The following is a 24084-nucleotide window of genomic DNA, read 5'->3' as shown; positions in this document are numbered from 1 at the left end:
GTCACTGGCAAAGTACTAGCGGGGAGATATGCAGCACTGCGATTAATAGCTGCAGTAATTATACATAGAAAATGGTTCCAGCACATGAGTGGGTTAATCAGCCATCTTAGTGCTAGGGTGTTTAAACACCTGTAGAAAGGGAGGAACTCAGAGGATAAAATCACAGCCTTTTCAGAGCATTTGGTAGAGGGCCTGGAGATGAAAGCTCTGGAGCTGTGGTGTGCATGTTAAGGAAAGCTAAACCTTGGGTTGTTTTGTTTCTTAAGCAGATGGTTACCCGTAGCAACAAGGACTTTGCCATACATTATGGTTATGTTTTCTTTTCCTGTTAGGCCAGGAAGTCCGTGTTTGTTTTTGCTAACATTGCTGTAGTTTACGCAGTGCTCTTAATAAACTCAGCAGAAGCTTTAAAGAGACAGTGTTCCTGTGTACCTCTATGAGCAACCAAGTGAGTCGATTTACCACAACGTGATACATCAGGTACAGTATATAGGACGCTTCAATTCTTATATAACATTTCGTTCAAGTCCTCATTGTACTAGATGCAACACTTACTCAGCAGACATGCTTCATATTTTGTCCTTATTCAATGCAGAACTTTCACCATTGCTATGTATACTGGGATATGTTGAAGATATCACTAGTGATGAGCATGGCAAAATAGCGGTGGCACGTATGTTGTATATGGCAAGGAAATTAATAGCCCAAAAATGGATAGCAGATCAGGAACCTGTGATGTCAGAATTTATAGACAAAGTTAATTGGCTAGTAAACTTGGAAAAAAGAGATGTTATCTGTAAATATAAGTTATGGAGTTTATGGATTGATAGCTCCGGTTTGGCGTCCAAGGAATTGGAGAGATTTCGCTACATCTATGTTCTGGTGCCCAAAATAGTTAATTTTTTTTTAAACAAATGTTTAACATGTTAAAAAAAAAATGAAATGTGTCTTATGCGTATTGCATTTTTTTTGTTTTTACAAGAATTGTTGGTTCCAATTTTCTTTTGAAACTTTTTAAAATCTGCTTTTTTCAGGTGTTTTTCTTGTAATATAGAAAAGCCTAAGGCCAGACATAAACCCCATAAACACTGTACTTGTAGACTTGGGTATCAAATAATTTCTGTCCATGGTGATTTGTGCAAACAAAAAAGCTTTTATAAAAGCCTGAAACTTCTGTGTGTGAATCAGAAATGAGATCTAACGTGATAGAAGATTACAGTCTGGGGAAGACAGGAAACATTCATATAGACGGCCGGTGGTGATGTAGTCAGTGAAGAACTCTGGCCAAATTTATTTCTAGAGCCGTAGTATAAGATGAAGATGTCGTCCTCATCATGAAGTAGTTATTTCTCATTTCATGTTTAATGAATATCTCCTGCAGTATTGCTAATGCCGATTCCAGTGTCGGTAAATGAAACAAGAATTAGCGTTATGGACGATGGGTCTATGAGAAACGTATTCAGTTGCAGATTCCAAGGAAGAAACGACTTGTTGTCTGTGGCCTAAAATACACTGCTCAAAAAAATAAAGGGAACACTCAAATAATACATCCTAGATCAGAATGAATGAAATATTCCCATTGAATACTTTGTTCTGTACAAAGTTGAATGTGCTGACAACAAAATCACACAAAATCATCAATGGAAATCAAATTTATTAACCAATGGAGGCCCGGATTTGGAGTCATCCCCAAAATGAAAGTGGAAAAACACACTACAGGCTGATCCAACTTTGATGTAATGTCCTTAAAACAAGTCAAAATGAGGCTCAGTATTGTGTGTGGTCTCCATGTGCCTGCATGACCTCTCTACAACGCCTGGGCATGCTCCTGATCAGGTTGCGGATGGTCTCCTGTGGGATCTCCTCCCAGACCTGGACTAAAGCATCCGCCAACTCCTGGACAGTCTGTGGTGCAACGTGACGTTGGTGGATGGAGCGAGACATGATGTCCCAGATGTGCTCAATTGGATTCAGGTCTGGGGAAAGAGCGGGCCAGTCCATAGCTTCAATGCCTTCATCTTGCAGGAACTGCTGACACACTCCATCCACATGAGGTCTGGCATTGTCCTGCATTAGGAGGAACCTAGGGCCAACCGCACCAGCATATGGTCTCACAAGGGGTCTGAGGATCTCATCTTGGTACCTAATGGCAGTCAGGCTACCTGTGGCGAGTATACGGAGGGCTGTGCGGCCCTCCAAAGAAATGCCACCCCACACCATTACAGACCCACTGCCAAACCGGTCATGCTGAAGGATGTTGCAGGCAGCAGATCGCTCTCCACCGCGTCTCCAGACTCTGTCACGTCTGTCACATGTGCTCAGTGTGAACCTGCTTTCATCTGTGAAGAGCACAGGGCGCCAGTGGCGACTTTGACAATCCTGGTGTTCTGTGGCAAAAGTAAAGCGTCCTGCACGGTGTTGGGCTGTGAGCACAACCCCCATCTGTGGATGTCGGGCCCTCATACCACCCTCATGGAGTCGGCTTCTAACCGTTTGTGCAGACACATGCACATTTGTGGCCTGCTGGAGGTCATTTTGCAGGGCTCTGGCAGTGCTCCTCCTGTTCCTCCTTGCACAAAGGAGGAGGTAACGGTCTTGCTGCTGGGTTGTTGCCCTCCTATTACTCCCTCCACATCTCCTGGTATCTGCTCCATGCTCTGGACACTGTGCTGACAGACACAGCTACACTTCTTGCCACAGCTCGCACTGATGTGCTATCCTGGATGAACTGCACTACAAATTCTGTGGGTTGTACTGTAGACACCGCCTCAATCTACTGTACCTCTAGGGGTGAGAGCAATAGCAAAATGAAAAAGTGACCAAAACAACAGCCAAAAAGGATGAGAACAGAGAAATGGTCTGTGGTCACCATCTGCAGAACCGCTCCTTTATAGGGGGTATCTGGCTAATTGCCTATCATTTCTACCAGTTGTCTGTTCCATTTGCACAACAGCAGGAGAAATTGATTCACAATCAGTGTTGCTTCATAACTGGACAGGGAGATTTCACAGAAGTGTTATTGACTTGGAGTTACATTGTGTTAAGTGTTCCCTTTACTTTTTTGAGCAGTGTATATAGGTTTTATTAGATGTAAAGAAGGAAACTAAATACTGTAAAATAATAAATCTCCTCATATATTTACCTTATTATCTCCAGTAATTGTATTATTATACAGGATTCTTTATGATGTTACATCGGCTCATCTTTTTCTCATTCAGGTCTCTACAATATCAGATGCTTTCAGAGAAGATCTTCTATAAAAGAGAATTTTCCTGATTTATCCATCAAAGATGGATATGGACAGACACAAGATGGTGGAGAGGATATTACACCTCACCCTAGAGATCCTCTTCCGTCTTACTGGAGAGGTGAGAGATTCTGATGACGTCACATTACATCATTCTTATCTATGGGAATAACAGATGGACAGAACTGGAGAGGTGAGGACTCTGGAAATGTCTGGAGTGAGATTTATTAATGTGTCTCTCCATAACCAGGATTACACAGTAGTGAAGAAGACCTCTAGTGAGCGCTGTCAGGACCCTGTGTCTGAGGGATGGGGAAGACCCCTGAGCCCAATCACAGGGCCTCCACCTCAACCCCGGATGCATGAGGACATCAATGACCAGAAGATCCTAGAACTCGCCTACAAGATGATTGAGCTGCTGACTGGAGAGGTGACACTGCTGGGAATGCTGGGACATTATACAGTAACGCTATGAAGGGATCGGGGGATGACGATGTCATTGTATGTGTCAGGTTCCTATAAGACGTCAGGATGTCGCCGTCTATTTTTCCATGGAGGAGTGGGAGTATTTAGAAGGACACAAAGATCTGTACAAGGACGTCATGATGGAGGTTCCCCAGACCCTCACATCACCAGGTAATAGACTGGACTAAATACACGCGGGCTATAATTATCTGTATGTAAAGAATGAATTCAGTCCCTGTATGTGTTTCCTCCAGATCTATCCAGTAAGAGGACAACACCAGAGAGATGTCCTCTTCTTCCACAGGACTGTAAACAAGAAGACCCCAATGTTCCTCAGGATCATCAGGTAGATGGAGAGAAGGTGTCATGAGATCTCCCCTATGATGTGTAGATGGCTGTGAAGGTCTTGTGCTCAGTCTTGTTTTACCCACCACTATTTTATGTTTTATACTTGTGTAATGAGAAAGGTGGAGATGGCAGTATTAGAGCTGATCATAGATGTGACTTCTCATCTGTCTGTGACTTTTACAGTATTTGTTTCAGGGTGAAGATCTGACCCATATTAATACTACAGAGACATATGTGAGGGCTGATGAGCGGTGTAAAGAGGAGATTCCTACATATGACTACCCAGGTGAGTAGTAACCACTAAATGCAGAGAAGTCACAGATTCTTCTCAGTCCCCGTCTGTGGTTGCTTTATCAGTGGTGTAGTCCGGCAGTATCACAATAGTGTGATCACCATTTTGCCTCTAGACCACAACATTTTCCTCCACTCAAAACTGTTCAAATGACTTTGGGTATTGAAAGCCCTTTTGTATAGAATTTACAATCAGTAAGATCCACCTACCCCCTGGGATTAGGAGACGTTACCTGCCCAGATCTGTAAACTACAAAGTAAAATGACAGCGTACGTAGAATGTGCTGACAAGTTAGAAAATCACTTGAAGAAAAATATTATGATGGGCCTGTAAGAGAAAGCGGAGGGTAATGATGCTGTTGGCTTCCTAGAACCCTGATATCTTATTGGATGAATCTACCATCTATCCCTTCTGTGCTGCTGAATGTCCTCATATGGTCCCTACAAGACCAGGTCCAGTCTTTCTGGCCAAACTTCACTTTTATGATCGACAACATTAAATGTGCAGTGAGGGCCAAGTGTGAATTTCTGTACAATAACAACAGAGTTTCCCTTTATCCTGACTTTACAGTTTCTTTTCAAACCAACTAACTTCAAATAAGATTGCGATAAACTATACTAAAAAAATTACACCTGTGCCATGATATATCTCTAAGCTGTGCGTGGCTGATGGCTGTAATATACATTTATTCACGCCTGCAGGAGATGTGTTGGCATGGCTTGAGCCCTGGTTTCGTGGATTCAGTCCACGTCATAAATTCCATTATGTTTTCAATCCTAAAGAATTCAGATTACTGCACAATCTCTCCTGAAATGGGGGCGCTAATACTTTCTCTACTCTTCTGGTCAGTACTCATAGTAGCTCCAATGGTCCACCATAAATGAGTGCGGCTCCGGTTTAGTGTTGGAGCTCTCTCTTATATATACGTTGTTGGGGATCTAACATTTATTTAGTCTATATCTTTTTTTTACAGGTTCATTCTCTATGATACTTTGATTGTGGTGGGATCTGTCTCACTTATTTGAGTCTGTAACTCCCTGATAGTCTTTAAAAAAAGGTCTCCATTATCTCTGCCAAATGCCCGAGGTTCAAATTTAAGATACCTCATCTCTGCACTATTATAAAAAGTTCTCTTTGAATGTCTAATATTTCTTCTTGAAACTCATCTGATAGAAAATATTGTCCCTTACGATAGTTTAGATTCCCAAGAGCCATCGAGCCCCATACTCTAATTACCCCAGAGAGGTTTCATCACTAGTTACTAATTTTTATAGATCCACACAAAGTGACTCCATTTTGGAAATTATAAACCTCAAATAATTAATCTTTAGAAATAGTGACTATTTTGACTCTACAGCCACTTTCCAGAAATTAGCATGAAGTGGATGTTGGAGAGTGAAATTACAAATATGCCATTTTATTACCCAACACATAGTGCCCAGATTGTGCTCCAGGAGACACACACCGTAAATTAAGTGGGTTCTTCTCACTATAGTAATGCCAAATACATGGATGCTGAATGTGGTTTGGGCGCACTGCAAGGCTCAGAAGTGAGGGGAGATCTGACTTTGGGAGAGCGGATATTGCTGGATTGGTTTATGGAAGCCATGTTGATTCTCAAGAACCTATGAGCCACTAATAATGTGGAAACCTCTGTTTTCCCACTGACAGATGATGGACCTGAGTGGGGACTTGTTTTTTTTGTGAGATGAGTAGAAGTTTTTATTGGTATCATTTTTACCTACATAACATTGGTGGCTTTTTATTCCATATTTGGGAGGCAGAATGAACAAACAATTGAACACCACGCTCTACTGGTTCATGCTATGAGGTTTTCTATTGGACTGTGAACTGTCATTGTCTTGGTGAATAATTAATAATATTTTTTTTTACATATCTTGCCATTTTAATGGACAGTTTAAGTAGAAATGTTCAAAAATATAAAATTCAAGGATATTTTATTAAAAAATATTAATTTGTTTTATTCTTTAGCAGATGACTGTGCCAGGAGATCAGAAGGACAGCTGACATCTTCAATTTTTAGATCAGATGATCTTGAGATCCCACAGGATACAATTGAAGTGAATGCCATTACTCCAGATATACCATCATCCCTTCACAGCAAAGATCTGTCATCCGATCCTTTCATACAGGTCCGGTCTTCTGATACATTACCGACTACTAAGGAAAATCAAAGTCAAATAAGCATTAAAAAACGAAGTGCTCCACAAGCAAAGAAGCCATTTTCAAGTTCAGAATATGGAAATAGTTTTCCCCTCAAAAAGTCTTTTCTTAAACATCAAAGAATTCACACGGCAGAGAATAGATTTTCTTGTTCCAAGTGTGGGAAATGTTTTAACCAGAAATCCGATCTTGTTAGGCACCAGAGAACTCACACAGGGGAGAAGCCTTATTCATGTTCAGAATATGGAAAATGTTTTAACCATAAATCAGATATTGTTATCCACCAAATATCCCTCTCAGGGGAGAAGCCATTTTCATGTTTAGAATGTGGAAAATGTTTTAACCATAAATCAAATTTTGTTAAGCACCAGAGAACCCACACAGGGGAGAAGCCTTTTTCATGTTCAGAATGTGGGAAATGCTTTGTACAGAAATCAACTCTTAATAAGCATCAGAGAACTCACACAGGAGAGAAGCCTTTTTCATGTTCAGAATGTGAGAAATGTTTTGTACAGAAATCAACTCTTAATAAACATCAGAGAAGTCACACAGGTGAGAAGCCTTTTCATGTTCAAAATGTGCGAAATGTTTTAATCAGAAAACGCATTTTGGTAGCCACTGGAGAACCCACACAGGTGAGAATGCTGCAACAACACCCAACTGGTCTCTGTACAGACTAGAAAGGCCCTAGCTGCACAACTAAAATCACCTCGTACCTACATAACCAACACCTATATCCACCAACGCTTGGGTCAGAGACATTGTCTCCTACAGCTACAAAATAGAATTTTCCATGCTCCCTTGTTTTCGAGACCCACCCCCGTAAGACTCTTTCCCTCATTGCCGGCTTTTTCAAGGCTATTGATTCGCTATCCAAAGCAGGCATCATGATCTCAGTTCCAGGACACCGAAACATCAGACACTGGAGGCAGGCCGAGGGGCTGGAGCAAAGCCAAAGACCCTACCCACAATCCTGCCCTTATGCACCAACAGCTTATTACACAGTTTTACAATACATCAGACATGCGTTAAATGAAACAAGTAAAGGCATAAAGTTTTCAATGCTAATAAAATGCACTTTTGTAAAATTAGAATTGTTTCTATATATGTTAAAATGTTCTTTTGACAATATTTCTACAAGTAAAAGTTTGAGATTTCTGTGGTAATGGTTATTTGTTTCTTTTAAACCTGTTCTGAGTGTCAATAAAATATTTCTCTGGTTAAGTTTCCACATTGTATTTTAGCCTTTCATTTTACTCATAGGGCAGGAAAAGCCCATGATGCATCTGTGTAAACCATATAAAAGGTACTGGCTTAGACAGGTAAAGCAGTTTTGAAACTATGTAGTTCACTTGTACAAGCTGCATAGATGAAAACCTGCTTAAAGGGAACCTGTCACCTGATTTTCCCCATATAAAGTACGACCACCACCTGTATGGCCTTTATATACACTATTCTAGAATGCTGCATATAAGTCCCCAAGCCGATCTCCGTAACTGGAATTGGATGTTTCGACCCCAGCAGTTAACCTCCAGCCGGTCACCCCCGCACATTTCGTCCCCAGCACTTGGCCCCCAGGATGTTTTTGCCCCCGCACATCTCACCCCCACACATATCTCCCCCAGTTCGCCTCCGTCCGGGGGCAAAATGTGCGGAGGCGAATCTTGATAGGGGTGAAATGTACCTGGGGACAAACAGATGGGGACGAACTGCTGGGGGCAAATTGCTGGGGGCGAAACTTCCTATAACCAAAATTAACATATTTTTAACCATCCAAACATTGCTATTTAAATAGTCATGATGGCTGAACAGCAAGCAGTCAGTCTCACTTCATCATATATGATTAACTGTGAAACGCTGCAGTGTTCCAATTACAATATACTTTTAGAAGCCATAGACTTCATCATTAGACTGGCTGTCTGGAGAATCCTCCGGTGGGTCCAGGCCTCTCCTTCAGGGGCATCTATAACGCCTGACCTCGCAGATGGTATGGTGTCACTGAGATTTTAATGTTATTTACTGTTGAATATCATATTCAGCTAATACATCAGACCGGAAGCGGCAGACGCGATGACCTTACTAGATTGTGCCTGCCGTGCCTCAGGCCACACATGAGGAAATTACTAGATTGTGCCTCTGACCACACGTGGGGACGTTGCTAGGTTGTGCCTCTGACCACACGTGAGGATGTTGCTAGGTTGTGCCTCAGACCACATGTGAGGACGTTGCTAGATTGTGCCTCAGACCACGCGTGGGGGACATTGCTAGATTGTGCCTCAGACCACACGTGGGGACGTTGCTAGGTTGTGCCTCAGACCACATGTGGGGACGTTGCTAGGTTGTGCCTCTGACCACACGTGAGGACGTTGCTAGGTTGTGCCTCTGACCACACGTGAGGACGTTGCTAGGTTGTGCCTCAGACCATATGTGAGGACGTTGCTAGGTTGTGCCTCAGACCACACGTGAGGACGTTGCTAGATTGTGCCTCAGACCACACGTGGGGACGTTGCTAGGTTGTGCCTCAGACCACACGTGGGCACATTGCTGGATTGTGCCCGCCATGCCTCAGACCACGTGCAGCAGATAGCGGAGCAGAAAGGCAGTTATTTATTTATATTATTTTAATTTGAATTCTCACCAGGAACATGTTCGTGTTGTATTACAAAGATTGAATTAAAAAATTACTTCTTTGCTAAAATTGAGAATTTTTTTTTTCTGTTCAGGAAATTTAATTCCTGTGGATCATTTTATCGGCTAATTGGGTCCAACCTAGTGACCTGAAAGCGTTGCAATAATTTGTAGGATTTGCCAACTATTATAGGAAATTCATTAGGGGTTTTTCTCAGATTGCTGAACCTCTTACTGACCTCACACGTAAGGGGGCAGATATCCAGGTTTGGCCATCGGATGCTATGAGGGCTTTTGAAAAATTGAAAAAGTCTTTTATGTCTGCTCCTGTTCTAATGCAACCCCATCTCCAAGAACCAGTCATTGTGGAGGTGGATGCTTCGGAGGTCGGTGTAGGGGCCGTTTTATCTCAAAGTTTCAAAAAACTGACCAATTTGTGGCCATGTGCTTTTTTCTAGAGAAAATTTTCGTCTGCTGAAAGAAATTCTGCTGTTGGGAATTGTGAGTTACTCACTGTTAAATTAGCCTTTAAGGAATGGAAACATTTTCTGGAGGGTTCATCACGTCACTGCGGTCACTGACCATAGGAATTTAGCATATATTGATCAGCTGACTGGCTAGCTCCTAGAAAGGCCAGATGGTCTTTATTTTTCTCTAGATTCAATTTCTCTATCACTTTCAGGCTGTGAAGGCTGTCGAACTATCAGGCAGTTTAAGTTAAATTTCTCCTCCAGAACCTTTATCCTCCATTTTATCTAAGGGCATTGTGCTTCCTGTGATATCCTCAGAGTTGGAAGCTGAGATACGTAAAGTCCAGTCGTTGGCTCCTTCTGCCACTCCTGGGTCCAAATTATTTGTAGTTGTGTACCTAAGATCGTGACTGTTGCAGGAGTTTCATGATTCCATCTTGAGTGGTTATCTTGGGGTCACAGCTCTGCGGAAAGCTATTACTAGGCTTTTTGGTGGCCGTCTATGAATAATGATATTAAAGATTTCGTATACAGGAGAACAGTGCTGACCTGAAGTGAGTACTGGAGCCTCCTGTATTATGTCTCTAGCCTCACTACTCTCTCCTATCCTCCACTCCAACAAAAGGTGTTTTTTCCTTTTTTGCCCCACACAGTTGCACTTTCCCTGCCCGCTCTACACTTTCTGCCCTCTAGTTGATGATATCACAGTACCTTCCCCCACTGCTCTCTGTGATGGTGACAGCGGTTCCCCATCTTCTTCATTTTTGCCGTTATTTATGTGTGTAAAGTACATACACAAATCACATACAGTATATACACTATATAAATAAATACAGTGCATATGCCATCTGTATTGATGTGAATGTGTACTATATACGTGTAACATTTTTAGATAAGTCAGACATTAAACAGCATATATGCTTTAGCTAAAAGTGCCACAAAAATAATAAAACATGTACCTTTTAAAAAAAATAACTGAAATTTTTATATGCAGAATGAATAAATTAATATATCTATAATGTTGTTTATACCAAATGTATAATAGTAAAAAAATAATTACCACCTCCCCACGCCCAAAGAAATTACTAAAAGTAAATCATTAAAAGGGTTGTCCCATTTCAAAAATTACTCCATAAGCTCAGGGGTATAAAAACCAAACAAACCCAAACTGAGGTTTTACTCTTTCTATCTTTGTTGATTGGCTGCAGCTGTGAAGTTGGGTCTGCAGCGCTGTAGTCAATCACTGAACTCAGCGTGTGATGTAGACATCACAAGCCACTGAGTTCGGTGACAGATCACAGTACTGCAGACATGAAGTCACCGCTGCAGCCAATCAACAACAGGTACGGGAAGTGGCAAGTGGAAGCTCACTATTATCACGCACTATATATATATTACAGTTGAAGCATGTTTTTCTCAATATCTGACATGAAATCAGAATAAACCTTTCCCGTTTTAGATCAATTAGAATTACCATCATTTTTAATATTTGCCAAATGCCAGAATAATGAGGAAGCGAGAATGTTTGAAGGAATTTTTATTAGTTACTGCAAAGTCAAAAGTTTACATACACTAAGATTACTATGCCTTTAAACAATTCTGGACTGCCCATATGATGATGTCTTGGGTTTGGAAGCTTCTTTTTTGGCAACATCTGAGTTCAGGTCACTGTTCTTTGGTGCATACGGTTACCATCCTAAGTTTGGCACTTTTAGTGGGGGAGGGGCTTCGGGAGTTCCTGAGGAGGAACGTTTTGCTTCATCGCTCTCCTCAGTATGGTGGGAGGTTCTGAGTAATTGCACCAGTCTCCCATGATTTTCCAAACATATAGCTGACAGGAGACAGGTCCGGACCTAAGTGTGAATGACTTTGTGTGGTTGTCTACCAGGAATATCAAGTTGAAGGTTCCTTCCCGGAAGCTGGGACCTAGATTTATTGGTCCCTATAAAATAACCGCCGTCATTAATTCAGCAGCATTTCGTCTTGAGCTACCTGAGGCCCTTAAGATCCACAATGTGTTTCACAGGTCTCTGCTCAAGAAATATGTAGAACCTCTTGAGTCCTCACCCCTACCGCCGCCCCCAATCATGCTTGATGGTAATCTGGAGTTCCAGATTTAGAGGATTGTAGATTCTCATCTCAAGCGTTGTTCCCTACAGTACTTGGTGCATTGGAAGGGTTATGGTCCAGAGGAAAGAATGTGGGTTTCAGCATCAGAGGTGAATGATCCTAGGTTGGTTTGTGCATTCCACACCTCTTATCCTAAGAAACCTGGTCCTGCATGTGCAGAGGCCACTCGTAGAAGGCAGGGTACTGTCACGGGTGTGTCAAGTGTAATTGTCACTCTGCATCTGGCTGTAGAAGGTCACTGCGCTTGGCATTGCAGACACCTTAATCCTTCTTCCTTTAGGACCCAGCGGTGACTTCTTTTCTGCTGCTGATTGACACAGCCTGGTCTGGTTTTTTAAAAACATTCATTTTGCTTCAGGGAGTGACCAGTCATATTTCTATGTACCATTGTGCAGGTATTAGGGCTCTAGTAGTCGACTAGCTTCTTCTCTTGTGCCCTTGGAGGATAGTTGGCATTTTCTTTCTGGTGTCTGCTCAAGCTAAGTTTATCCCCTTTGTTTGTCTACCTTGTTGTCTTTAGTTTATAGTGGGGCCTGAACAGTGCTTACCCCTTCCCTCCCTATCTGGGGCTAAGCTCTAGGGATAAACAGGGCTTAGGTTTCCTGCTCAGTGATCATTATGGAACCTATATAGGGATGGTAGGATAGACAGGGTGATACTAGATCTGCCTAGGGGTCTTCACTCCCCCTCTCCATAGTGTTTGGGCTTCCTCCCCCTCTTCTCTTCGTGTTGAACTTGGTGTTTCCTACACTTGGCGTTTCCTACACTTGGCGTGACCGCAATTCTCCGCTGCGGATTTTGACCAAATGTCATTGCATGCGGTGGATCGCGGCTCCATTCCGTACACCTCGTACACGCGTGGCTCTGCTCCGTACACCTTATACACGCGCGGCTCCACTCCGCACATCTCGTACATTCGTGGCTCTGCTCCTTATGCCTCGTACACGCGTGGCTCAGCTCCGTACACCTCGGACGCTCCGCTCCATACACCTCGTACGCTCCGCTCCGTACACTTCATACACACTGTTCCGCTCCGTACACTTGGTATACACCGCTTTGCTCCGTACACCTCGAACACACGGCTCTGCTCTGTACACACTGCTTCACTCCGTACACCTCGTATACACGCGGCTTCGCTCTGTACACCTTGTACACACGCGGCTCCACTCCATACAACTTGTACACACGCGGCTCCGCTCCGTACACCCGGCTCTGCTCTGTACACACGGCTGCACTCCGTACACATCGAACACACGGCTCTGCCCTGTATACACGGCTGAACGCCGTACACCTCATACACACAAGGCTCCGCTCCATACACCTCGTACACACAAGGCTCCGCTCCGTACACCTCGTACACGCGCGGCTCCGCTCCGTACACCTCATACAAGCGTGGCTCCGCTCCGTACACCTCGTACACGCGCAGCTCCGCTCCGTACACCTCGTACACGTGCGGCTCCGCTCCGTATACCTCGTACACGCGCGGCTCCGCTCCGTACACCTCGTACACGCGCGGCTCCGCTCCGTATACCTCGTATACGCGCGGCTCCGCTCCATACACCTCGTACACGCGCGGCTCCGCTCCATACACCTCGTACACGCGCTGCTCCACTCCGTACACCTCGTACACGCGCGGCTCCGCTCCGTACACCTCGTACACGCGCGGCTCCGCTCCGTAAACCTCGTACACGCGTGGCTCTGCTCCGTACACCTCGTACACGCGTGGCTCTGCTCCATACACCTCGTACACGGGCGGCTCCGCTCCGTACACCTCGTACACGCGTGGCTCTGCTCCATACACCTCGTACACGGGCGGCTCCGCTCCGTACACCTCGTACACACGCGGCTCTGCTCCGTACACCTCGTACACACGCGGCTCTGCTCCGTACACCTCGTACACACACGGCTCTGCTCTGTACACACGGCTTCGCTACGTACACCTCGTATACACACGGCTCCGCTCTGTACACCTCGTACCCACGCGGCTCCACTCCATACAACTTGTACACATGGCTCTGCTCCGTACACCTCGTACACGCGCGGCTCTGCTCCGTACACCTCGTACACGCGCGGCTCTGCTCCGTACACCTCGTACACACACGGCTCTGCTCCGTACACCTTGTACACACGCGGCTCCGCTCCGTACACCTCGTACACACATGGCTCCGCTCCGTACACCTCGTACACGTGCGGCTCCGCTCCGTACACCTCGTACACACGCGGCTCCGCTCCGTACACACGCGGCTCCGCTCCGTACACCTCGTACACACGCGGCTCTGCTCCGTACACCTGGTACACACGCGGCTCCGCTCTGTACACACGCGGCTCTGCTACATCCACACTGTAAACCCCTCCTGACCCCACACATAAACTTCAGCTCATCCAGCACCATGACAACCAGCACAGCAGAGTCCTGCATCCACTGAGGCCCCTGATCATGTGACCCCTGACTCCTCCCCTCCTGTGGAGACCCCCATTACTGGGCGCAGGGGGCATTAACCCCTTCAGCACTGAGACTCTTTTGGGGTCTTCCTGTAATAGATACATACGACCCTACTATGGAGACAGGAAGGGAGGAAACGTATTGTTCTCATAGTACAGGGCCCCTTTACTGGCCCCACAGTGTAATGCCCCCATTATGCCCCTTATGAAGGATGTATGATGCCCCCACACAGTGTAATGCCCCCATTATGCCCCTTATGCAGTATATATGATGCCCCCACAGTGTAATGCCCCCATTATGCCCCTTATGCAATATGTATGATGCCCCCACACAGTGTAATGCCCCCATTATGCCCCTTATGCAGTATGTATGATGCCCCACAGTGTAATGCCCCCATTATGCCCCTTATGCAGTATGTATGATGCCCCACACAGTGTAATGCCCCCATTATTCCCCTTATGCAGGATGTATGATGCCCCCACACAGTGTAATGCCCCCATTATGCCCCTTATGCAGGATGTATGATGCCCCCACACAGTGTAATGCCCCCATTATGCCCCTTATGCAGTATGTATGATGCCCCACACAGTGTAATGCCCCCATTATGCCCCTTATACAGCATTTATGATGCCCCACACAGTGTAATGCCCCCATTATGCCCCTTATGCAGTATGTATGATGCCCCCACACAGTGTAATGCCCCCATTATGCCCCTTATACAGGCTGCAACTCAATGGGGAGGGTGCAGCTGTGCTTGGGGGAGAAAATGGCTAGAAGGTTGGAGGAGTGTTTAAACTAGGGATTGGGGGGGAGGGGGACCTGGGCACAAATAAAGAATTTGGGGGTGGGGTTAGAACAGTCAAGAAGGAATAGAGGTACAGAGAGATACATAAAATGCATGTACACTAATGCTAGAAGCCTCACCAACAAAATGAAGGAATTAGAATTAATTTTGTTGGAAAATAATTATGACATGGTGGGGATATCTGAGACATGGCTGGACGAGAGCCATGACTGGGCAGTTAATTTACAGGGCTATAGTCTGTTCAGAAATGACCGTACAAACAAGCGAGGGGGGGGGGGGTGTTTATATGTAAAATCATCCTTAAAACCCATCTTGCGGGAGGATATATGTGAATCTAATGAAAATGTAGAGTCCCTGTGGGTGGAGATAAGGGGAGGGGGAAAAATAATAAATTATTGATAGGGGTTTGTTATAAGCCTCCAAAAATAATGGAAGTAGCGGAGAATATCCTCGTAAAGCAAATAGATGAAGCAGCGACTCAAGGAGAAGTCATTATTATGGGGGACTTCATCTACCCTGAAATACATTGGGGGACAGAAACCTGTAGTTCCAGCAAAGGTAATAGGTTTTTGACAACTATGAGAGACAATTACCTTTCACAACTGGTTCAGGACCCAACAAGAAGGGGGGCACTGCTAGACCTAATATTAACCAACAGGCCAGGCCACATATCAAATGTACGAGTTGGGGGCCACTTGGGTAATAGTGATCACAAAATAATAAGTTTTCATTTATCCTTTAATAAGATATGTAGTAGAGAGGTTACAAGGACACTGAACTTCAGGAAGGCTAATTTACAACGGTTGAGAGATGATCTTAGTGCAATAAACTGGCACGATATCCTGAGACATAAAGCTACACAAAGCAAATGGGAGACATTTATTAGCATCCTGAATAGGACCTGAGCACAATATATACCCTATGGGAATAAACATGCTAGAAATAGGAGGAAACCACTATGGCTAAATAGAGCTGTAAGGGGCACAATAAGTAACAAAAAGAAAGCATTTAGAGAACTAAAGCAAGTAGGTAGTGATGAGGCATTAAATAAATACAGAAAATTAAATAAATTCTGTAAAAACCAAATCAAGGCAGCAAAGATTGAGACAGAGAGAATCATTGCCAGAGAAAGTAAAAATAACACCTAAATATTCTTTAGCTACATAAATAGTAAAAAACTAAAAAATGATAGTGTTGGCCCCCTTAAAAATAGTCTGGGTGAAATGGTGGATGAGGATGAGGAAAATGCCCATATGTTAAATGATTTTTTTTCAACCATATTTACACAAGAAAATCGCATGACAGAAAACATGATCAGTGATGACAAAAATTCTCCATTAAATGTCACTTGCTTAACCCAGCAGGAAGTACGGCGGCGTCTAAAAATCACTAAAGTTGACAAATCCCCAGGCCCGGATGGGATACACCCGCGAGTACTGCAGGAATTAAGTAATGTCATAGATAGACCATTATTTTTAATCTTTAAAGATTCCATAATAACAGGGTCTGTACCATAGGACTGGCGTATAGCAAATGTGGTGCCAATATTCAAAAAGGGGACAAAAACTGAACTTGGAAATTATAGGCCAGTAAGCTTAACCTCTACGGTGGGTAAAATCCTGGAGGGTTTCCTAAGAGATGCTATACTAGAGTATCTGAAGAAGAATAACTTCATGACCCAATATCAACATGGGTTTACGAGGGACCGTTCTTGTCAAACTAATCTGATCAGCTTTTATGAGGAGGCAAGTTCTGGACTGGACCAAGGAAATGTAGTGGATGTTGTGTATATGGACTTTTCAAAAGCTTTTGATACGGTTCCACACCAAAGGTTGATACATAAAATGAGAACAATGGGGATAGGGGAAAATATATGTGTGTGGGTTAAGAATTGGCTCAGTGATAAGAAACAAAGGGTGGTTATTAATGGAAAACACTCAGACTGAGTCTCAGTTAACAGTGGGGTACCACAGGGGTCAGTATTGGGCCCACTTCTTTTTAACATATTAATGACCTGGTAGGGGGCATACAGAGTAATATTTCAATATTTGCAGATGACACTAAACTCTGCAGGGTAATCAATACAGAGGAGGACAATTTTATATTACAAGGAGGATCTATGTAAACTAGAAGCTTGGGCTGATAAATGGCAAATGAGCTTTAATGGGGATAAATGTAAGGTAATGCACTTGGGCAGAGGAAATAAAATGTATAATTATATGCTTAATTGTAAAACACTGGGCAAAACTGTAACTGAAAAAGACCTGAGTGTATTGGTGGACGACAAGCTCACGTTTAGTGGCCAGTGTCAGGCAGCTGCTGCAAAGGCAAATAAGATAATGGGATGCATTAAAAGAAGCATAGATGCTCATGAGGAGAACATAATTTTACCTCTATACAAGTCACTAGTGCGACCACACTTAGAATACTGTGTACAGTTCTGGTCTCTGGTGTATAAGAAAGACATAGCTGAACTAGAGAGGGTGCAGAGAAGAGCGACAAAGCTTATTAGAGGACTGGGGGGTCTGCAATACCAAGACAGGTTATTACACTTGGGGTTATTTACTGTGGAAAAAAGAAGGCTTAGGGGTGATCTTATTACTATGCACAAGTATATGAGGGGTCAGTACAAAGACCTTTCTACTGATCTTTTTACTCTGAGGCCTCAGACGGGGACAAGGGGGCATCTTCTACGTCTGGAGGAAAGAAGGTTTAATCATAATCACAGACGCGGATTCTTTACTGTAAGAGCAGTGAGACTATGGAACTCTCTGCCGCATGATGGTGTAATGAGTGATTCACTATTAAAATTTAAGAAGCGCCTGGATGCCTTTCTTGATAAGTATAATATTACAGGTTATAAATACTAGATTCCTTGATAGGGCGTTGATCCAGGGAACTAGTCTGATTGCCGTATGGAGTCGGGAAGGAATTTTTTTCCCCAATGTGGAGCTTAGTGTTTGCCACGTGTTTTTTTTTTTGCCTTCCTCTAGATCAACATGTTAGGCTATGGGTTGAACTTGATGGACTTAGTCTTCCTTCAACCTTAAAAACTGTTACTATGTGGTCCGGCCATAGTGTGACGGTATTTGTCCCTTGTATGTGATACTATTGGTCATTTTTAAAAAATGTATGTGACATATTCCCTTAAAGAAAAATAAATAAAAATATTCCTAAAAAGAGTACTGGATATTTCAAGAAATGTTTAATAGGCTAGAGTAGAGCAGGGTCCAGTCAGAAGAGTCTACCTTGTCATGGTGTTGGCTTACAAAATCTTTTGGCCAAAACAAAAGCTGCTGGCTATGTATGTGATATGGTGTTCTATGAGAACTGTTAGGGTATGTGCACATAGTCAGGAGCCACTGCGGGTTTGACACTGCGTGCTTATGCAGCATTAAACCTACAGCGGCCAGGTGTTACAGCATAGTGCATGGATTTCTAGAAATTGCGGGTCCACATGTGGACTTTCTCCACAGACTTTACCTTTATGAATACAGTCTGCATGTACAAAAAAAAATAATTGTGCCACTCATTTGCATAAAATGTGGTGCAGAAGTGGAGTTTTTCCAACAGTGGGTGGTGTGACTGATGAAGGTTCGAGGAGTGAAGGCAGAGCTGGGGTGGAGTCTCAGGGGGCCTGAAAATTTTGCCAGTATGGGACCTGAAATTCCAGGTGGCAGCCCTGCCCACATATACATACACTCATATACTAATCTTTTATGATATTGGGGTCTTCTGGAGAGGGCTGCAGTACCCACTGTGGAGGAGAGGACACAGCAAACAGGACTGATTTCAGCTTCCTGCTCCTGCTTGCTGTCCGATGCTGTGAACTCTCCTCCACCACCTTCTACTCTTTGAGGAAATGCTGCTGGGAAAGGAACCGCAGGAGGCAGAAGACCCCCTGTAAGCGCTCTCAACAGTCTGATGGGGAAGCGTTCATTGGCCAGCGGCCTCTCTCCTGCATGACATGCCCCCTTTTGCAATGCTCGCACTCTGCCCAGGGTATCAAAAATCATTACGGGTGGGAGTGGACGGGGTTAAGCAGCATCAGCCCTCAGTCAAGGGGCACCATAGCAGCTGCGGGGTCTACTGCCTGAGCACTGCGCCCCTTCCTGCATGGGCCCCCCTCCACCTGTGGACCCGGGTGCGGCTGCATCGGCGGTGTGTCCACCCCTGGCTGAACCCCTCGCTGCGGCTCTGAGCAAATGTAATATTATTTACACACAAACGAGTGGTAAAGTAATCAGTGAGACACCTGTGGGATAAGAACGTAAGAACGCCCATTACACCCTCAGATGACTTCCCTGGTGGGTACAGTGTCCGAAATGGGGTCACTTTAGGGGTTCTTCACACGTCGGGGGCTTTGCTATTGGCCCTCACAAGTGAGGACTGACAAACACACACGGTTCTGCTCAGTACACCTCGTACACGCACGGCTCCGCTCCGCACACCTCGTACACGCGCGGCTCCGCTCCGTACACATCGTACACGCGCGGCTCCGCTCCGTACACCTCGTACACGAGGGGCTCCGCTCCGTACACCTCGTACACGCGCGGCTCCGCTCCGTACACCACATACACGCAGGGCTCCTCAACCGTACACCTCGTACACGCACGGCTCCACTCCGTACACGCGCGGCTCCGCTCCGTACACCTCGTACACGCGCGGCTCCGCTCCGTACACCTCGTACACGCGCGGCTCCGCTCCGTACACCTCGTACACGCGTGGCTCCGCTCCGTACACCTCGTACACATGCGGCTCCGCTCCGTACACCTCGTACACACGCGGCTCCGCTCGTACACCTCGTACACACGCGGCTCCGCTCCGTACACCTCGTACACACACGGCTACGCTCCGTACACCTCGTACACACGCGGCTCCGCTCCGTACACCTCGTACACACGGCTCTGCTCCGTACACCTCGTACACACGCGGCTCTGCTCCGTACGCCTCGTACACACGCGGCTACGCTCCGTACACCTCGTACACACGCGGCTCTGCTCCGTACACCTCGTACACACGCGGCTCTGCTCCGTACACCTCGTACACACGCGGCTCTGCTCCGTACACCTCGTACACACGCGGCTCTGCTCCGTACACCTCGTACACACGCGGCTCTGCTCCGTACGCCTCGTACACGCGCTGCTCCGCTCCACTCCGTACACCTCGTACACACGCGGCTCCGCTCCATGCACCTCGTACACACGCGGCTCTGCTCCGTACACCTCGTACACACGCGGCTCTGCTCCGTACACCTCGCACACGCGCGGCTCCGCTCCGTACACCTCGTACACACGCGGCTCTGCTACATCCACACTGTAAACCCCTCCTGACCCCACACATAAACTTCAGCTCATCCAGCACCATGACAACCAGCACAGCAGAGTCCTGCATCCACTGAGGCCCCTGATCATGTGACCCCTGACTCCTCCCCTCCTGTGACCTCATCACAGCTCCTGTGCGCACAGAGCAGCCATATATGTGGTGGCGGCTCTGCAGGTGGAGGTATGTGGAGACCCCCATTACTGGGTGCAGGGGGCATTAACCCCTTCAGCACGGAGGCTCTTTTGGGGTCTTGTGTTGCCCCTTTATAAGCTCTGCTCCGTACACCTCGTACACACGCGGCTCTGCTCCGTACGCCTCGTACACGCGTTGCTCCGCTCCGTACGCCTCGTACACACGCGACTCCGCTCCGTACACCTCGTACACACACGGCTACGCTCCGTACACCTCGTACACACGCGGCTCCGCTCCGTACACCTCGTACACACGCGGCTCTGCTCCGTACACCTCGTACACGCGGCTCTGCTCCGTACACCTCATACACACACGGCTCCGCTCTGTACACCTCGCACACGCGCTGCTCCGCTCCGTACGCCTCGTACACGCGCTGCTCCGCTCCGTACGCCTCGTACACGCGCTGCTCCGCTCCGTACGCCTCGTACACGCGCGGCTCCGCTCCGTACGCCTCGTACACGCGCGGCTCCGCTCCGTGCGCCTCGTACACACGGCTCCGCTCCGTGCACCTCGTACACGCGCGGCTCCGCTCCGTGCACCTCGTACACGCGCGGCTCCGCTCCGTACACCTCGTACACGCGCGGCTCCGCTCCGTACACCACATACACGCAGGGCTCCTCAACCGTACACCTCGTACACGCACGGCTCCGTACACCTCGTACACGCGCGGCTCCGCTCCGTACACCTCGTACACGCGCGGCTCCGCTCCGTACACCTCGTACACGCGCGGCTCCGCTCCGTACACCTCGTACACATGCGGCTCCGCTCCGTACACCTCGTACACACGCGGCTCCGCTCGTACACCTCGTACACACGCGGCTCCGCTCCGTACGCCTCGTACACACACGGCTACGCTCCGTACACCTCGTACACACGCGGCTCCGCTCCGTACACCTCGTACACACGGCTCTGCTCCGTACACCTCGTACACACGCGGCTCTGCTCCGTACGCCTCGTACACACGCGGCTACGCTCCATACACCTCGTACACACGCGGCTCTGCTCCGTATACCTCGTACACACGCGGCTCTGCTCCGTACGCCTCGTACACGCGCTGCTCCGCTCCACTCCGTACACCTCGTACACACGCGGCTCCGCTCCATGCACCTCGTACACACGCGGCTCTGCTCCGTACACCTCGTACACACGCGGCTCTGCTCCGTACACCTCGCACACGCGCGGCTCCGCTCCGTACACCTCGTACACACGCGGCTCTGCTACATCCACACTGTAAACCCCTCCTGACCCCACACATAAACTTCAGCTCATCCAGCACCATGACAACCAGCACAGCAGAGTCCTGCATCCACTGAGGCCCCTGATCATGTGACCCCTGACTCCTCCCCTCCTGTGACCTCATCACAGCTCCTGTGCGCACAGAGCAGCCATATATGTGGTGGCGGCTCTGCAGGTGGAGGTATGTGGAGACCCCCATTACTGGGTGCAGGGGGCATTAACCCCTTCAGCACGGAGGCTCTTTTGGGGTCTTGTGTTGCCCCTTTATAAGCTCTGCTCCGTACGCCTCGTACACACGCGGCTCCGCTCCGTACGCCTCGTACACGCGCGACTCCGCTCCGTACGCCTCGTACACGCGCGGCTCCGCTCCGTACGCCTCGTACACGCGCGGCTCCGCTCCGTACGCCTCGTACACGCGCGGCTCCGCTCCGTACGCCTCGTACACGCGCGGCTCCGCTCCGTACGCCTCGTACACGCGCGGCTCCGCTCCGTACGCCTCGCACACGCGCGGCTCCGCTCCGTACGCCTCGCACACGCGCGGCTCCGCTCCGTGCGCCTCGCACACGCGCGGCTCCGCTCCGTGCGCCTCGCACACGCGCGGCTCCGCTCCGTGCGCCTCGCACACGCGCGGCTCCGCTCCGTGCGCCTCGTACACGCGCGGCTCCGCTCCGTGCGCCTCGTACACGCGCGGCTCCGCTCCGTGCGCCTCGTACACGCGCGGCTCCGCTCCGTACGCCTCGTACACGCGCGGCTCCGCTCCGTACGCCTCGTACACGCGCGGATCCGCTCCGTACGCCTCGTACACGCGCGGCTCCGCTCCGTACGCCTCGTACACGCGCGGCTCCGCTCCGTACGCCTCGTACACGCGCGGCTCCGCTCCGTACGCCTCGTACACGCGCGGCTCCGCTCCGTACGCCTCGTACACGCGCGGCTCCGCTCCGTACGCCTCGTACACGCGCGGCTCCGCTCCGTACGCCTCGTACACGCGCGGCTCCGCTCCGTACGCCTCGTACACGCGCGGCTCCGCTCCGTACGCCTCGTACACGCCCGGCTCCGCTCCGTACGCCTCGTACACGCGCGGCTCCGCTCCGTACGCCTCGTACACGCGCGGCTCCGCTCCGTACGCCTCGTACACGCGCGGCTCCGCTCCGTACGCCTCGTACACGCGCGGCTCCGCTCCGTACGCCTCGTACACGCGCGGCTCCGCTCCGTACACCTCGTACACGCGCGGCTCCGCTCCGTACACCTCGTACACGCGCGGCTCCGCTCCGTACACCTCGTACACGCGCGGCTCCGCTCCGTACACCTCGTACACGCGCGGCTCCGCTCCGTACACCTCGTACACGCGCGGCTCCGCTCCGTACACCTCGTAACACGCGCGGCTCCGCTCCGTACACCTCGTACACGCGCGGCTCCGCTCCGTACACCTCGTACACGCGCGGCTCCGCTCCGTACACCTCGTACACGCGCGGCTCCGCTCCGTACACCTCGTACACGCGCGGCTCCGCTCCGTACACCTCGTACACGCGCGGCTCCGCTCCGTACACCTCGTACACGCGCGGCTCCGCTCCGTACACCTCGTACACACGAGGTTCCGCTCCGTACACCTCGTACACACGCGGCTCCGCTCCGTACACCTCGTACACACGCGGCTCTGCTACATCCACACTGTAAACCCCTCCTGACCCCACACATAAACTTCAGCTCATCCAGCACCATGACAACCAGCACAGCAGAGTCCTGCATCCACTGAGGCCCCTGATCATGTGACCCCTGACTCCTCCCCTCCTGTGACCTCATCACAGCTCCTGTGCGCACAGAGCAGCCATATATGTGGTGGCGGCTCTGCAGGTGGAGGTATGTGGAGACCCCATTACTGGGCGCAGGGGGCATTAACCCCTTCAGCACGTAGGCTCTTTTGGGGTCTTGTGTTGCCCCTTTATAAGAATCATAAGGTTTTTGTTCTGTTTCCTGTAATAGATACATACGACCCAACTATGGAGACAGGAAGGAGGAAACGTATTGTTCTCATAGTACAGGACCCCTTTACTGCCCCACAGTGTAATGCCCCCATTATGCCCCTTATGCAGGATGTATGATGCCCCCACACAGTGTAATGCCCCCATTATGCCCCTTATGCAGGATGCATGATGCCCCCACACAGTGTAATGCCCCCATTATGCCCCTTATGCAGGATGTATGATGCCCCCACACAGTGTAATGCCCCCATTATGCCCCTTATGGAGGATGTATGATGCCCCCACACAGTGTAATGCCCCCATTATGCCCCTTATGCAGGATGTATGATGCCCCCATTAT

At 48.1% G+C, this 24084-nt stretch overlaps 1 protein-coding gene across 1 annotated transcript; it reads left to right on the top strand.

The window, feature by feature from the left end:
• Nucleotides 1–3455: 3455 nt before the first annotated feature.
• On the top strand, nt 3456–6602 carry LOC141220298 (uncharacterized; the record flags this gene model as incomplete). The annotated part of the gene is made up of 5 exons (XM_073666253.1): nt 3456–3677; nt 3760–3883; nt 3967–4058; nt 4256–4346; nt 6348–6602. Coding segments are annotated over exons 1-5 (784 nt in total), but the record flags the coding sequence as incomplete, so codon positions are not given.
• Nucleotides 6603–24084: the final 17482 nt, after the last annotated feature.

Source organism: Phyllobates terribilis, unplaced genomic scaffold (genome assembly GCF_046119375.1).
Source record: "Phyllobates terribilis strain yellow unplaced genomic scaffold, ASM4611937v1 Scaffold_280__1_contigs__length_2496652, whole genome shotgun sequence".
In the NCBI taxonomy this organism is placed as follows: Eukaryota; Metazoa; Chordata; class Amphibia; order Anura; family Dendrobatidae; genus Phyllobates; species Phyllobates terribilis.
This window is presented reverse-complemented; position numbering and strand designations above follow the sequence as displayed.